General features: G+C 39.4%; 1 protein-coding gene across 1 annotated transcript in view; it reads right to left on the bottom strand.

Moving 5' to 3' along the window:
- The window catches only part of LRP2 (LDL receptor related protein 2), a 198,290-nt gene that overhangs the window by 152,765 nt on the left and 30,174 nt on the right, over window positions 1–15,351 (bottom strand). The window contains exons 2-3 of the mRNA XM_047084739.1: window positions 8,131–8,238; window positions 6,205–6,327 (exon numbers count right to left, since the gene is read on the bottom strand). Of these exons, the coding sequence (XP_046940695.1) occupies window positions 6,205–6,327; window positions 8,131–8,238 (231 nt within the window). The remainder of the gene's footprint in view (window positions 1–6,204; window positions 6,328–8,130; window positions 8,239–15,351) is intronic.

The raw sequence follows: 15,351 nt of genomic DNA, 5'->3' as shown, positions 1-15,351 counted from the left end.
CAACGTGGATGGAACTGGAGAGTGTGATGCTAAGTGAAATAAGTCATACAGAGAAAGACAGATACCATATGTTTCCACTCTTATGTGGATCTTGAGAAACTTGACAGAAGACCATGGGGGAGGGGAAGGAAAAAAAAAAGTTAGAGAGGGAGAGAGCCAAACCATAGGAGACACTTAAAAACTGAGAACAAACTGAGGGTTGATGGGGGGTGGGAGGGATGGGAAAGTGGGTGATGGGCATTGAGGAGGGCACCTTTTGGGATGAGCACTGAGTGTTGTATGGAAACCAATTTGGCAATAAATTTCATATTTAAATAAATAAATGCTCGTTCAAACACAGAAAAACGACAAATTAAAATCATACGGTTCCATGAACCAGTCTGATGCTAGAATTTACTTATTCATTACATAAACCTCTACTGGGGGCCTATTATATACCACAAAGTACACCAATAATGGGAATATAATGATGAATGAGGGACACTCCCTACTCTCAAGGAGCTCATGGCTTTCTAGGGGACACTTTAAGAATTTATTAGAGGGGTGCCTGGATAGCTGTGTTAGTTAAGCGTCCAGCTCTTGGTTTCAGCTCAGGTCATGATCTCACACTTTGTGAGCTCAAGCCCTGCGTCAGGATCTGTGTTGACAACTCAGAGCCTGTTTGAGATTCTCTCTCTCTCCCTCTCTCTATGCCTCTCCCCCACTCGTGTGCTTGCTCTAGCTCTCTCTCTCAAAATAAATAAACACTTTTTTATTTTTTTTTTAATTTTTTTTTCAACGTTTATTTATTTTTGAGACAGAGAGAGACAGAGCATGAACGGGGGAGGGGCAGAGAGAGAGGGAGACACAGAGTCGGAAACAGGCTCCAGGCTCTGAGCCATCAGCCCAGAGCCCGACGCGGGGCTCGAACTCCCGGACCGCGAGATCGTGACCTGGCTGAAGTCGGACGCTTAACCGACTGCGCCACCCAGGCGCCCCAACACTTTTTTAAAAAAAATTAAAAACAATGATGAAAGTGAATTATAGGCATACAAGTAATTATAGAAGGATCAGGGAGGTGTGCCTAATTCACTCTGAGATGAGAGTGTGAACAGGGACAGCTTCCTTTAGGAGGTAACACCTTACCTGGGTCTTAAAGGAGAAGCAGTGAGGTTAGCTAGGTCAAAAGGAAAGGACTGTCTAGCAACAAGCATTCAGGCAGCATGCACAGTTGTGAAAGAGGGACACAGCACCATATGCCCAAGGGAACTAGAAGCACTGCTGTGACCCCACATGGAAATTTCTGGGCATGAATAGCAAGTGATAGACATGGAAAAATAAGTGCTGGTAGTGTCTTAGAAGCCACTATAAACCATGAAACCATGTTAAGGAGCTGGAGCTTTCTTCTTGGGGTGGATAGAGAGATACCCAAGGGTTTTAGTTAAATCTTTGGATTAAATCTCGCGGTCCATGAGTTCGAGCCCCGCGTCGGGCTCTGGGCTGACAGCTCAGAGCCTGGAGCCTGTTTCCGATTCTGTGTCTCCCTCTCTCTGACCCTCCCCTGTTCATGCTCTGTCTCTCTCTGTCTCAAAAATAAATAAAACGTTAAAAAAAATAAAAAAAAAAAAAGAAATATGTTTCATAGGGGCGCCTAGGTGGCTCAGTCGGTTAAGAGTCCTACTTCAGCTCAGGTCACAATCTCACCACTGTGAGTTTGAGCCCCACATTGGGCTCTGTGCTGACAGCTCAGAGCCTGGAGCCTGCTTCAGATTCTGTGTCTCCCTCTCTCTCTACACCTCCCCCACTCGCACTCTCTGTCTCTCTCTCTCTCTGTCTCTCTGTCTCTCTCTCTCAAAAATAAACATTAAAAATTTAGAAAAAAATGAAATGTGTTTCATAAAATGCTACATTAACGAGGAAAAAGACTCACTCTGCCTATTTCTAGTAGTTAAGACTGATGTTGTATTTTCTGCTAGTACTTTATAGTGAGTTAATTTTATTTCTATAAAAAGATAGGGGTTCCTCAATGAGCTACCACCTCACACCTGTCAGAATGGCTAACATTAACAATTCAGCAAACATGTTGGTGAGGATGTAGAGAAAGAGGATCTGTTTTGCACTGCTGGTGGGAATGCAAACTGGTGCAGCCACTCTGGAAAACGGTATGGAAGTTCCTCAAAATTTAAAAATAGAACTACCCTATGACCCAGCAATTGCCCTACTAGGTATTTATCCAAGGGATACATGTATGCTGTTTCGAAAGGACACATGCACCCCAATGTTTATAGCAGCACTATCAACAATAGCCAAAGTATGGAAAGAGCCCAAATGTCCATCGATGGATGAATGGATAAAGAAGATGTGGTATATATATATACAATGGAGTATTACTCAGCAATCAAAAAGAATGAAACCTTGCCATTTGCAACTATGTGGATGAAACTAGGGGGTATTATGCTAAGCAAAATTAGTCAGTCAGAGAAAGACAAATATCATGACTTCACTCATGTGAGGACTTTAAGACACAGAACAGAAGAACACAAAGGAAGGGAAGCAAAAATAATATAAAAACAGGGAGAGGGACAAAACATAAGAGACTCAAATATGGAGAACAGAGGCTTACTGAAGTGCTTGTGGGAGGGGGGATGGGCTAAATGGGTAAGGGGCATTAAGGAATCTACTCCTGAAATCATTGTTGCACTATATACTAACTTGGATGTAAATTAAAAAAATAAATTAAATTAAAAAAAAGAAGATAGCGGTGCCTGGATGGCTCAGTCAGTGGCACACAACTTCAGCTCAGGTCATGATCTCACAGCTCATGGGTTCAAGCCCCATGTCGGGTTCTGTTCGGACAGCTCAGAGCCTAGAGGCTGCTTCAGGTTCTGTGTCTCCCTCTCTCTCTGCCCCTCCCCTGCTCATGCTCTCTCTCTCTCTCTCAAAAACAAAGAGACATTAAAAAAATTTTTTTTAAAGATAATTCACATAGATCAACAAAAAACAAAAAACAGTTCATGGGAGAAGATTATTAATCCCACTTGGGACACCTTGAATTTGAGGCATCCTGGGGATCTCCAACAGGCAGTTGAACATGCAAGACTGATGTGCAGGCAAGAAATCTGGGTCATAAGCATAAATTTGGGTGTCACCAGGCCATCCAGATTCATCAAAATCATAAGGTTGGTTGAAATTATCCTGGAAAAGCATTGAGTAAGTGCAGGGCTCTAAGCAACAGCCATACTTACGGGCTGGGTAGAAAAGGAGTACAAAATAGAATGATCAAAGCAGTTCAGAAAAGAACCAGGACAATGAGGCGTCATGGCAGCCAAGATAGTAGTGTCCAGAAGGAGGGCGTGATCGCCAAAGTTGTGCAATAGGGAAGTCCATCCGACATTGAGGAGTTCCCTGGTGACCTTAGTGAATATAGTGGTGGCATATCCTGTCTGCAGCTAAGGATGCCCAATAAAGAATTTTATGACATTAAAAATGCAAGAATTATATTGTGAAATCCACACTCATTTAAAATAGCATGTAACATTGCTTATAAATTACTGCTATGGGAACACCTGGGTGGCTCAGTTAGTTAACCGTCTTGATTTCAGCTCAGGTCATGATCTCACAGTTTGGTGCGTGGGATTGAGACCCACATGGGGCTCTGCACTAACAGCTAAGATCCTGCTTGGGATTCTCTCTCTCTCCCTCTCTCTCTCTCTCTCTCTCCCTCTCTCTCTCTCTCTCTGCCCCTCCCTCCCACTCATACTCTCTCTCAAAAAATAAACATTTTTGAAAATTAAATAAATAAATTGCTGCTATAACATTTTCTCCAGTCTCTTTTCCCAAGTGGTTGTCCTTAGGAGCTTGCATACCCTCTGTAAATATTATTATTGGCAAGGGGTCATCCATTACATTGTATCACAATCTACAGCTCAGCTTTCTTCCTACTTTGTGTGGGGAGCAAGAGAAAATGGAACAAAAATGGTCTATCTAGTCAAAAGAGAAATAACTCATCACTCATTAATTCATTCAGTACCCGCTTATCAAGAACCTACTATCTGCTAGTAGGGATGCGAGCTGCATAAAGCATATTCACTGCTCTCCAGAGATTCACAATCTAGCCCCATCCTGTTCTCACTGAGCACTCACTATCTGCAGTCATCTCTTCTTTCCCCTAGGACCTTTGAGGGATTGGCCAGAAAATAGTATTGGCCCAGACAGATTTCCTACAAACAAGGATTTCTTCCTGTGCCCTACTATGCCTGGCACTTTTAATTCCTCCCTTCACTACTTCTGAACTATCATCCCCCATCTCTCTTTTTCAGATCTGTTCTTCCCCTTTTGCTGTTCCTGAAACATGTTCACATCCTGAAACATAACTGGACCTCATCTGGACATCCCATGCTCCCATTTGGCCTTGATTAGCTCCTGTCCATGCCTTCCTCAAGATCGTCACTTGTCACCACCACCACCCTCCACAGCCCTACACAGTTTGCTGGTTTCTTCTTTATCACTTTGTCCCAAATATCACCATCTCTTTGTTGCTGGAAGTCCTCATGACCAACACTTACAAGCCCTAACAGGCTGTTTAATTATACAGTCTTCATTTTAGGAGTAAACTGAAGTCAAACTCAAGGGTATTTTGAGAATTCCTATTCTCTTCCTCAAAAGACCCTTGGCCCGACTGAAAAGAGTTCACAGTCAATGCTGGACTCAAAAGTACTGGGCTAAATTCCAAGCTCTTATAAATGAATCCAGGACCAACGAAAGGCCATGGAATCTCCATTACTAGTCATATAATGACTAAACAAGTTCTCACATGAAGTAGCCATCAAAAACATCTGTTTCTTCTTTGATCTTTGTGGACAATGACTGTAAAAATGCCAACAGGATCTTGGCTGACATCTTAAAATCAAAAACAAAGTGATGATAGATGCCCATGATTTGTGGGATGTATTTAATGAAACAGAATGTGGGGGAGGCTTAAAGGTGAATGCCACACAGTGATCAGAGCTAGACTCTTCCACAGGACAATTGGGGTCAAGAGCCTGAAGCAGTTCCTTACAGTCAGATATCTGCTCTCCAATTTCCATCTCAGTCTAACCTGGACTTCTAAAAGATCTTTGGTTTTTCACTTTGGGGGCTTTGGGTGGGGTTGTCTTATAAACACACACACACACACACACACACACACACACACACACACACGGAATGGATATTATGTTCTCCCTTCTAGAAGCTGAAATTATAAGGCCTTCTACAGCTTTCATACAATCACAAAAAGCCAACAGGCTAAAGATGGGAGTGCAGAAAAATGGGAGAAAATTGGCTGATAATTTACTGAGTTGGGAATTCATCAACCCTGGAACAACAATACACTTAGGCTTCTTATAGTGTGAGATGATAAATTCCCCCCTTTGCTTAACTTTTCTGAGACGTGTGTTTCATTCTTTGCAGCCAAAAACATCCTCATTGATACAGGAATAATTTGAAATTATACAAATATCCTTAATAGAGAAAGCAAAGGAATGCTACACATGGCATATTTCTCATATGCTGCCATCTAATATTTACCCAAGATTACTCTCTCACTCAAAATTATTTTCAAGCCCACTTCAAACTCTTTTACAGTTTGATCCCAACGAAATTAGAATGGGAGCGTTTCTTCCAGTTTACTGTCCTGAACTCCCTCAGTGTCCAGGAATGCAGCAGCTGCCAAGGTCTTCCTCAGGGCTACCATTTCCCTCCTTCCTGCAGTTCATCCAATGCAAGCTATAGCAGCAGTCACTGAAGCAACAAGCAACAATGCTTCCAACAGACCTCGCTACACTGCCACTTAATCAAAAAGAAGGCAGTTTAACACCGAGGCAGAAGGGGTGGAAGGTTATTATGCAGTGTGCACTGCAGGACCCAAAGGACCCATCCAACTGCAAACCACATAAATGAAGACTGCCCGCCCCCCACAGATACCAATAAATGTTCTGTTTCTTTACTGAGTGTGACATATTCTTAAAACTGAGAACCTATCCTATTTCCAAATCGCTGGGGTATATTTATAATTCTTCAGCACGTTCACACTTTCAATATCTTCTCACCCTGGGTGAGATTGCCCGCATAGGTGCCCCCTGTGATTTGAGTTCCAATTCAGCATTTATAAAGAATCATCCCATTATTATTTTTAAATTTTAGGTGTCCAGGGGGCCAAAACAAAATTCCTCTACAATCACTTACGGCAATGCTGATGTTCATCGGAGCCATCCTCACAGTCCTCATCATTGTCACACTCCCAGAAGTTAGGGATGCATAGACCTTCACCCTGACACAGGAATTGGTTCGAATTGCAAGAAGGGGGAGCTAAAACAAACCAGGAAAGGACTCAACTCATTGTGTGAAACATCCACCCTATTACACCAACAAGCAATGCTTATTTCAAAACAATCTGTGTCAACTCCTGCTTAACACATTGATGGCAAATAGTAAACAATCCTATAAAACAGCCTATGGACTCTAATCAGCATTCAATGCCAAATAATTGCGGCAAAGGCATCACAACAAACTGATGATGCAAAGAATAAATACAAAGAATAAAACAAACAACCAAAACACAAAGGCATGACAAAAAAATATCAAATTAAGAATGTGACTTAAATACAAACTAACCATGAGTTATTGCTAAACTATTTGAAATGCTTTGTAATAACTAATAGTAAAGCATCATGATGAGCTGAAAAAACATGCTATTTGGAAAAGAAGACCCAGAATTGAATAATTATTATTTCTATAATTTTCTTGACTTAAGATCTTTGGCAGGTTCTCTGAGCCTCAGTGTGTGCACCATAAAATGGGGACTATATCTCATAGTTTGCTATAAAAAAATAAGTTAAATAATTTATGTGCAAGTGAAGTATAATGTTAGCTGCTGTCACTATTGTTGTTGGTACTGTTGTTATTATCGTTGTTATAGAACATTGCTATTACATTAACAATCTCTAAAGAGTTGTTGGTACAACTGTATTTATTCCTCTATCCCAGAATACACAGTTCTTGCTTTTCTGTTCCTGGTGTTTAATCTAAAAATGAACTCAGTAATCCCATAGGAGGCAAACAGATAGCACATGATCATGTCTCTGCAGATAGAACTACTCCCTTGCTCAAAATATGATTCACAAACTAGCACCATGAGCATCACATGGGAGCTGGTAGAAATGCAGAATCTCAGGTCCCACTCCAAACATATGGATGTGAAACCAGCACATCAACAAGCTCCCCGATGCTCCATTTGTGCACAGAAGTTTGAGAAGCACTGAATAGGACCTATTCCCCACCCTCCTCTGATTGTCAAATGCATCACGATCCAAACAATACACCAAAGTTTGTTCTGTTGTGCCACAGGATGGCCAACAATTGCAAACAAAATTAATTTTTCCCTGATTTCTTGGTTTTTGGATGATAACCCTTGTCTGTTCACAAATCAGAATGAATGAAACTGCAGTGGTGTGATTGATCACCTACGGCAAGCTGGGAAAGCAAAAGATGTTAAGGGCTGGGATTTGTGCAGGAAGGAGGCTTTTAATGAATGATTCAACTTCACTATGCCTGTTTCCTAATTTGAAACCTATCTCAGAATATTGACAGAATTAAATGAAGAAATATATGTGAATATACGTGAAAGTGATTGTGTTATTAAATTTGGAGTTACAATATATCATGTTTTTAACTATCATTTTTTTAAACATTTAAGACCACACTAACCTCTTCTGTGATCTCTTTGTGTAATTTGCATAAGCTACGCAACGTCCTTTATACAAAAGACTCCTCCTTGAATTACAAATCACAGTTGGTGGACAAAATTTCCAGAGTGAATAATCTGAAATACTTTATTATAGGCTTTAGGAAACTACTCACAAATTTGTTTCCATATCAAGGTCATGGGATAAGGGTAAGATAGAAATGGATGTGAATTGAAGCCCTTCCTCCAAAGAACTAAAAGAATCATTAATGCCATCAGTTCTCTATTCAACAACAGACATCTCAAAAGACTTGAGCCCAGTCGTGAATCTATCACTAAAGGTACAACTGTATCTTTGGTACAGCTGAATTCACCAGGAAGCACTTATATTACTCGAACAGAGTTTGGCCCGGCCCCTCCTCACTTACGGCAGCCAACTTCATCCGTGTCATCCAAGCAGTCTCTGGTCCCATCACACCTCCAGGTTGCAGGGATACAATGCCCATCTTCACAGCGAAAATGCTCACTGTCACATTCTTATAATGCCACATGCAAAAAAAAAAAAAAAAGTAAAAAAACTTACCCACATAGATATTTCAAAGAAATACAAATGTTTTATAAAAATAAAAGTTTTTTCAATGAATTAGTAATCAAAGGAATGTAAATTATTTATAAAATGAAGAAAACATTCTTATAATGGTTATTTTATTATCTGTTTCAGGGTCTGCAGGAAGATGGCCATTTTTGTGCACAGCTCACTACAGTATACCTTGACGTAACCAATCTGGAAAGCAATTTGACAACATATATCTTGCTTTTTAAAAGTGATTTTTCTTAGTTCTTTTATTTTTAGGTATTTTTCCCCCCTAAGGAACTAATCAGAGAATTAGACAAAGATTTATGTATGCAGATTTTAATCACAACATTACTTATAATAAATTGCAAGCTTCCTAGATATTCAATAATTTCAAAAAAAGGATAAAATTCTTATCTTTATATTAACATATGAAGAACTCATTAAAATAGTTATGTAGAACTTCTAAATGATTTGGATAAAAACTTATATCATAACAAAGACAAGGATGTATAATTTTACCTTTAACAGAGTGTAGAGAAAGACCAGAATGTTATTGGTGCTTATCTCTGAATGATAACATCATGAGTAACTTCTTATTTGCTTGACTGTGCCTTTTTTCAGTTCTTCGCCCTTTATTTTTTTAAGTGCCTTTTTATTACTAAATCATATATAGCAATTTATGGTCCTACATTCTTAGATTCAGACCAATATTTTGGCTTTTTTGTTGAACGCATTTGTAGGATGCCAGATCTGTAAGCTCATCTCTGCTTGTTTTAAGCCAAAAAAACAAACAAAAGAAAAATCTCTGTACCCCACCAGAAGGCACAAATTTGCCCCCCAAAGTTACTACATTCCCAAGTGGCAGTGATATCCCCTAGTGATACCAGAAAGAGAATATAACTTAAACAAGTTTATTTCATACAACCAATATAACCAGCAATTATCCTAGGTCTCCCCAGGGGACTAATTAGGCAGTTGGAAATCCTTTGAGTCCCCAAATATGTGACCAGTGACTTCCCCAGGTATCATGTGCCAAGTAGGAAATTTTTTTAAAGAAAGCAGCCAACATCAGCCCAACTTGGAGAAGATACAAAATTATTCTTTCACAAGCCCAATGTGGTAGGAGTAATTTGGGGGGTTAAAAGAATACAATTATTCTCCCCAGGTATTTCAGTGATCATGCTAAATTACCTATTTCAGTTATTGGTTAATTAAGCAAAAATTAGGTAAATATACAGATCAATTATCTACTCCTAAGAGAAATAAACAATGTGCTATCCTGACTTGTGTAAATGCTGGCATATCAACAGCATGACATAAACATAGTTAAGTGATCTATTCCTAGGGGATATAGGCTACTTTGTTCATGGAATGTTCAAATCTGATTGTCTGGTAGTGACATCCTGATTTATAATGTATGCTGCAAATGGTCAGAAACTTCCCTTGGCTAAATGGTGGTACCGAGTGGTACAGGAATACGTACACCCAAATACCTTCTATAGACTAATGCACGATGGTGGTTGGTGGTGCAGGTCTGGGGTTGGTGGTGCAGGTCTCTTATCAACTACCTTTAAAACACAACAACCTCCCTTGCAAAAATGCCCCTAAGGAATGTACAAATTCACTCTGGAATCCCAGAACTTCTCATTGGATTTTGTTCTACAAAGCAATATTTCCATGGGAGATTAGGGGCTTTGGAGGTTTAGCTATTAACACAACATATATTAAATCACTTTTATCAATTAGGTCTATTGTTAGGAATCCAACATAATACATTTGTAGGTTCAGTACATTTGTCTCCCTTAGTATCTAATAATTTCTGGTTGAAAAATGGTAACAATCTAAAGGTCAGTCTACTTACAAAGAGTTTCATATTGCTATGAAAAAATGAGAAGCATAAACTTAGAAACTGAGCTTACAGAAGAAAATTCTCAAAAAACAATTTATTGCCTGTTTTAAAATATATATAATCCTTAAGCAACTTTTATTACAAGTCAGATTTTAAGGTTATTTTTCATTTTTCTTAAAATATGAAGTTATACACATCATAAAAAGAAATAGATACCCAAAAGTCACTTTTTAAAGCACTTCAAAGCCAAGTGCATAAAACACATGCAAACCAAAACTGGTAGGAGGAATTTTGCAATTAATCCTTTCTAGTTAGAGTTTTTTCATAATTGATCTCCCAGATACTCAGTTATCTAAAGAAATATAGCAAACTCCATTTACTCACTTTATCAACAGATCCATGATAATTCATCCATCAAGTTCACCTTTTCAGTATTACCTTCTATGCCTGTTGTAACTCCCAAATGACTATTGTTTGGAAATACCTCTCCAGGAAAAACAAACCCATACTATATCATTGCTGGGTGGCCTCCCAGCAATCAAACAAAGTGCTCCACTGGTGTCAAAAGCCTGCCATTCACTCTATTATAAAGAGAATATGTGCTGTTTAGAAGCAAACTACTAGTGGAAAGGTCTGGGTCAGGTCTGATAACAATGGCAGGTGCCCCCGATTTCAATTCATCTGTAAGCACTTTATTTTCAGATTTCGGTTTGTTTTACATAAGTCAACCCGCCACAGGTATCTACACCTTATTGTTTAATAATTTGAAGTCCAAATAAGCCTGGAGAGGGATTTCATACACTGGAGCCAAACAGTTTATGAAGAAAAGAAAATCTAAATAGAGCAAAAGGAAAAAAAATGTTTTCAACAAACGGTCTCTAAACATTCATATCCAGTCAATCCAGTTTTAACCAAGAGGTACTTTTGCAATAACGAGGAAAACATCGTAACCCACACTGAAATAAAAATCTTTTGTTAGGAACCAGGCAGCCATTGACAAGAAACCACTGGGACCAAGCAAACACACTATTTCCCCAGCACAAGCCCTGGCCTTTTCGAAGAATCAAAATAAATGAAAAGAAAAATACTTGCATGGTGCTTAAATGGCATGCACCACTCTAAGCACTTTGCCAACTTCAAGTCATTTAATTTCCATAAAAACCCTATGAGATAGACGTCATTTTTATGAACACTTCACAAATAAAGAACTTGAGGCACAGAGCAGTTCAGTCACTTGCCCGAGATCAAATAGCAAACATGTGCAATGCAAGAATTCGGACCTGACAGTTATAGTTCAGGTCCAAAGGCATCTGTGCCGCATTGACCACTGCTCTGTGTTCCCTTACACCAAAGAAAGAAAAGAGAAAAAGCAAAAAAGAAAAGAAACAGAAATGATTCCACCAAGCTCGAGAATGAATGTAAAAATGTGACTTTTTTTCCAAAGTTGCTGTCAACATTAACTGAGTTCGTGAACTGGGCTTGTGTGGAATCCCGACCACATCATATGTGGTATGATTCAGTTGGAGAAGAGTGGTATACCTGGCAACAAACATTGCATATAAAATCATTGGGCCTAGGGAAATTGGCCAATCAAAAGCAACAGTTTCAATCTCTTCAAGAAAAATTATATTAGACATGAGAATAAACTTGTTTTCCAACCTTATAAAGCCCCAAGCTGGAGAAAAACAAGAATAATCCTTTCTTTATAAATAGCCATATCCCAAGCTTCCTGGTCTAAGTGTTGGACCAAGAATGTGTTAGAGAAACAGATAATGCCTAGAGGGAGGAGGAAGTCACTTCTTTTCCCAGTGCAGGAAATAGTACTGAATTAAGAACACCACTTCTGTACTCTTTCTAGCCTCTAGCACAGTGCTAGGCCCACATGGAATAATCAACACATATCCATCAGGTAATGAAAATTCCTCTTCATAAGATTCAGCCTCTTGGTATCATATATGTAAAACCATTAGACATATAAAACCATAAAGGCAAGCAGTAACACTCTAAGAGTTTGTTTGCTATCTTAAATCCAAAGAAAGGAAAATGAGATCTGGAAAAATTTGAAATTACTTGAAAGAAGAATGTCCGGAAGTTTAAAAAAAGAAAAAGGAAAAAATTGAGTCATATTGAAAGGTTTGATTCTCCTACCATTTCCTGTAAAAGTTTCTTTTTTCCTCTCATAAATTCTTTTCTCAAAAGAGAAAGGCAAGTTGTAGTCAATGGAACATTGTCCAAAGTGAACAGAGTAAGGTAATTTCTACAGCAAATCCTATTTTCCTGTTAGATCCTCTTAAACATGTGCTGGTTCTTCCAGATTCTTGGTCTACCTGAGGAAGAGGAGGTGCATGTACTCTTTTTAAAGATATGATGGGGCACCTGGGTGGCTCAGTTGATTTAGCATCTAACTTCAGCTCAGGTCATGATCTCATGGCGTGAGTTCGAGCCCCACATCGGGGTCTGTGCTGACAGCTCAGAGTCTGCAGCCTGCTTCAAATTCTGTGTTTCCCTCTCTCCCTGCCCCTCCCCCACCCATGCTCACTCATTCTCTCTGTCTCTCTCAAAATAAACATTAAAAAAATTAAAAAATAAATAAAGATACATCATGTAAAAGTACATGACATGTTAATAGTGTTACCTTCGCTGTGCTCAAACAAATGTAAGAGGCAATTCCTTAATTCATCCATAATTCTTTCTTCACTTTTTCTGTACTTTATTTTTATTCCCTTGACATACATTCAGTGTTTGTAAGTTGGGTGATGGTTCGCTACAATTCTCACACCCTATCCCCACCAACAAAGCCAGTCGCCTTCAAAGATTTAGAGTCACTTGCTTATTTCCAAAACTTGACCACTGCAGCCATGACAGGCAAGGGTAACAAACTGTGGGGAAGACCTGCTCTGCCTAACATCAACTGGTGGAATTGTCAAGGACTCGATTGATGGAACTGAAACCAGACATGCCCAGCAAACCAACCTACTACTCTTTTTCTGTGCAACATTCTGGTTTTCATAACAGATTGTCAAATAGGTGGCCAGAATTCTTGTGGGCTTTTTTTTTAATGTAGTTTACAAACCACTAAGTTGACTGTTTTTTCCAAAATAGTGTTTCAGAGCCCTGATACCTGATTCATTTCAAGAAGACATTCATTTCAAGACATTTCAAGAAGTCAAGGACTTTGAGGCAGAACTCACAAAGCCACTCAATGAGTGATCATGTATACACATCATGTAAGTGTAGTTTAAAAAAAAAAAGAGACCCAAAAGAATATGTCAGATTCACTAAAGCCACCAAAAAAAAAAAAAAAATTCATACCTACTACATGCAAAACATTGTTCTAGAGCTTGTGGAAGAAACAAAGAAAGTTAAGATATGGTTGGGTTTTTTTTTAATAGAGTTAATAAATTCTGGGGGGACAAAAGTAACATATAATATAAATTAGCCATGTATTAAGTATTTTCCATAGATTATCCCACTTATCCATCACAACTCTGTGAGATTGTATTAAAAGCCCCATTTCATAGATGAGGAGATTGAGGCTTGACAAAATCTCACAACTAGTAGGTAGTGAGGTGGGGATTCAGACCTAGGTAGACTGATTCCAAAGCTGTGCCATATGACTGTAGAGGATTTGGTTCCAAATAAGCAACATAGACAATAAAAATCAACTGGTCTCAAGGAGAAAAAAATTAATGCCACATGCTGGAGTGATTAGAGAAGGCTTCATGAAGGAGAATAAGACTTCACTGGGCCTTTGTGGATGAGCAGTATTTGGGTAAGTGAAGAGGAAGGACCAGTCCTTTGTGTAGCGACCAAACAACTTGCGAGAAGCCTATCATGGGTAAAGGCCTAATGCGCAGGCCTCCACGGCATAAGGAACTACTTGTAAGTGGAGGACACCAAGGCTGGGAAGATGGACAATAAAGGGCCGAAAATGTCGAGCAAGAGAGTGACGTGATCAAACGGGTCAACTTTAAGAAAGCTTAGAGATCACTAGTGCCAGTAACTGTTTAAAACTAACAGTGGTTCTGGGTAGATGTAAGCCTGGAGGAGGATACAGACTTTGACCATGAGAAGGGCTTGGGGCTCTATTTCTTTCCCCAGAAACCGACCCAGAGCATAAATGAGCTCAGAGAGCAAGCTGGTCAGTGGTTCACTGAGAGGCTGCTAGCAGAGATGAGTCTCATCTTGAAGCCCCTCAAGTTGCCCCAGGCCTGGTCCACTTGCATGCTAAATGATCAGCAAGTTCTACAGGTACACCAAAAGTATCCTACTGTCCTTTCCCCACCATCCTCTCACAGCTGAATGTATCTGAGCATCCAGCCTACGGAATTCAGTCATCCCTCAAGAAAGTCAGCTGATCACTAGGAATTTATCCAAAGGATGCAAAAATGCTGATTCGAAGGGGCAGATGCACCCCGATGTTTATAATGGCATTATCAACAATAGCCAAAGTATGGAAAGAGTCCAAAAGTCCATCAACTGATGAATGGATAAAGATGTGTGCACTCTCTCTCTCTCTCTCTCTCTCTCTCTCTCTTCTCTCTCTCTCTCTCTCTCTCTCTCTCTCTATATATATATATATATATATATACACAATGGAATATTACTCTGCAGTAAAAAAGTGAAATCTTGCCATTTCCAACAATGTGGGTGGAATTGGAGGGTATTAGGCTAAGTGAAATAAGTCAGTCAGAGAAAGACAGATATCACATGATTTCACTTGTATGTGGAACTTGAGAAACTTAACAGATGATCATAGGAGAAGGGAAGGAAAAATAAGATAAAAACAGAGAGGGAGGCAAACCAGAAATGAACCCTTAAATACAGAAAACAAACAGAGGGTTGTAAATGGATGATGGGCAATAAGGAGGGCACTTTTTGGGATGAGCACTGGGTGTCATACATAAGAGATGAATCACTGGATTCTACTCCTGAAGCCAAGACTACACTGTATGTTAACTAACTTAAGAATTAAAAAAAAAAAAAAAAAAAGATAGTTGATCTCAGTCATTGCTTAAATATTCGCTTAGTGATTTTTTAAGTGCCTTTCCAATAACCAAAAGCCAGCAGAATAACGTGAGGCCCTATCAGAGCAGCCTCTCAATCTGGAAATTGTTTCCACCTGTACTTACTGAGCTATTTCCCATTTTCATTTAAACACAAGCTACCTGCCTTCCTCCCCTTCCCCCTAGTCTCTCACATCCCATTTATTTTTCATTGAGC

The sequence above is a fragment of the Lynx rufus genome, unplaced genomic scaffold, assembly GCF_022079265.1.
Source record: "Lynx rufus isolate CCGP_SWC_20201006 ecotype Redwood Valley unplaced genomic scaffold, mLynRuf1.p SCAF_2, whole genome shotgun sequence".
NCBI lineage: Eukaryota > Metazoa > Chordata > Mammalia > Carnivora > Felidae > Lynx > Lynx rufus.
This window is presented reverse-complemented; position numbering and strand designations above follow the sequence as displayed.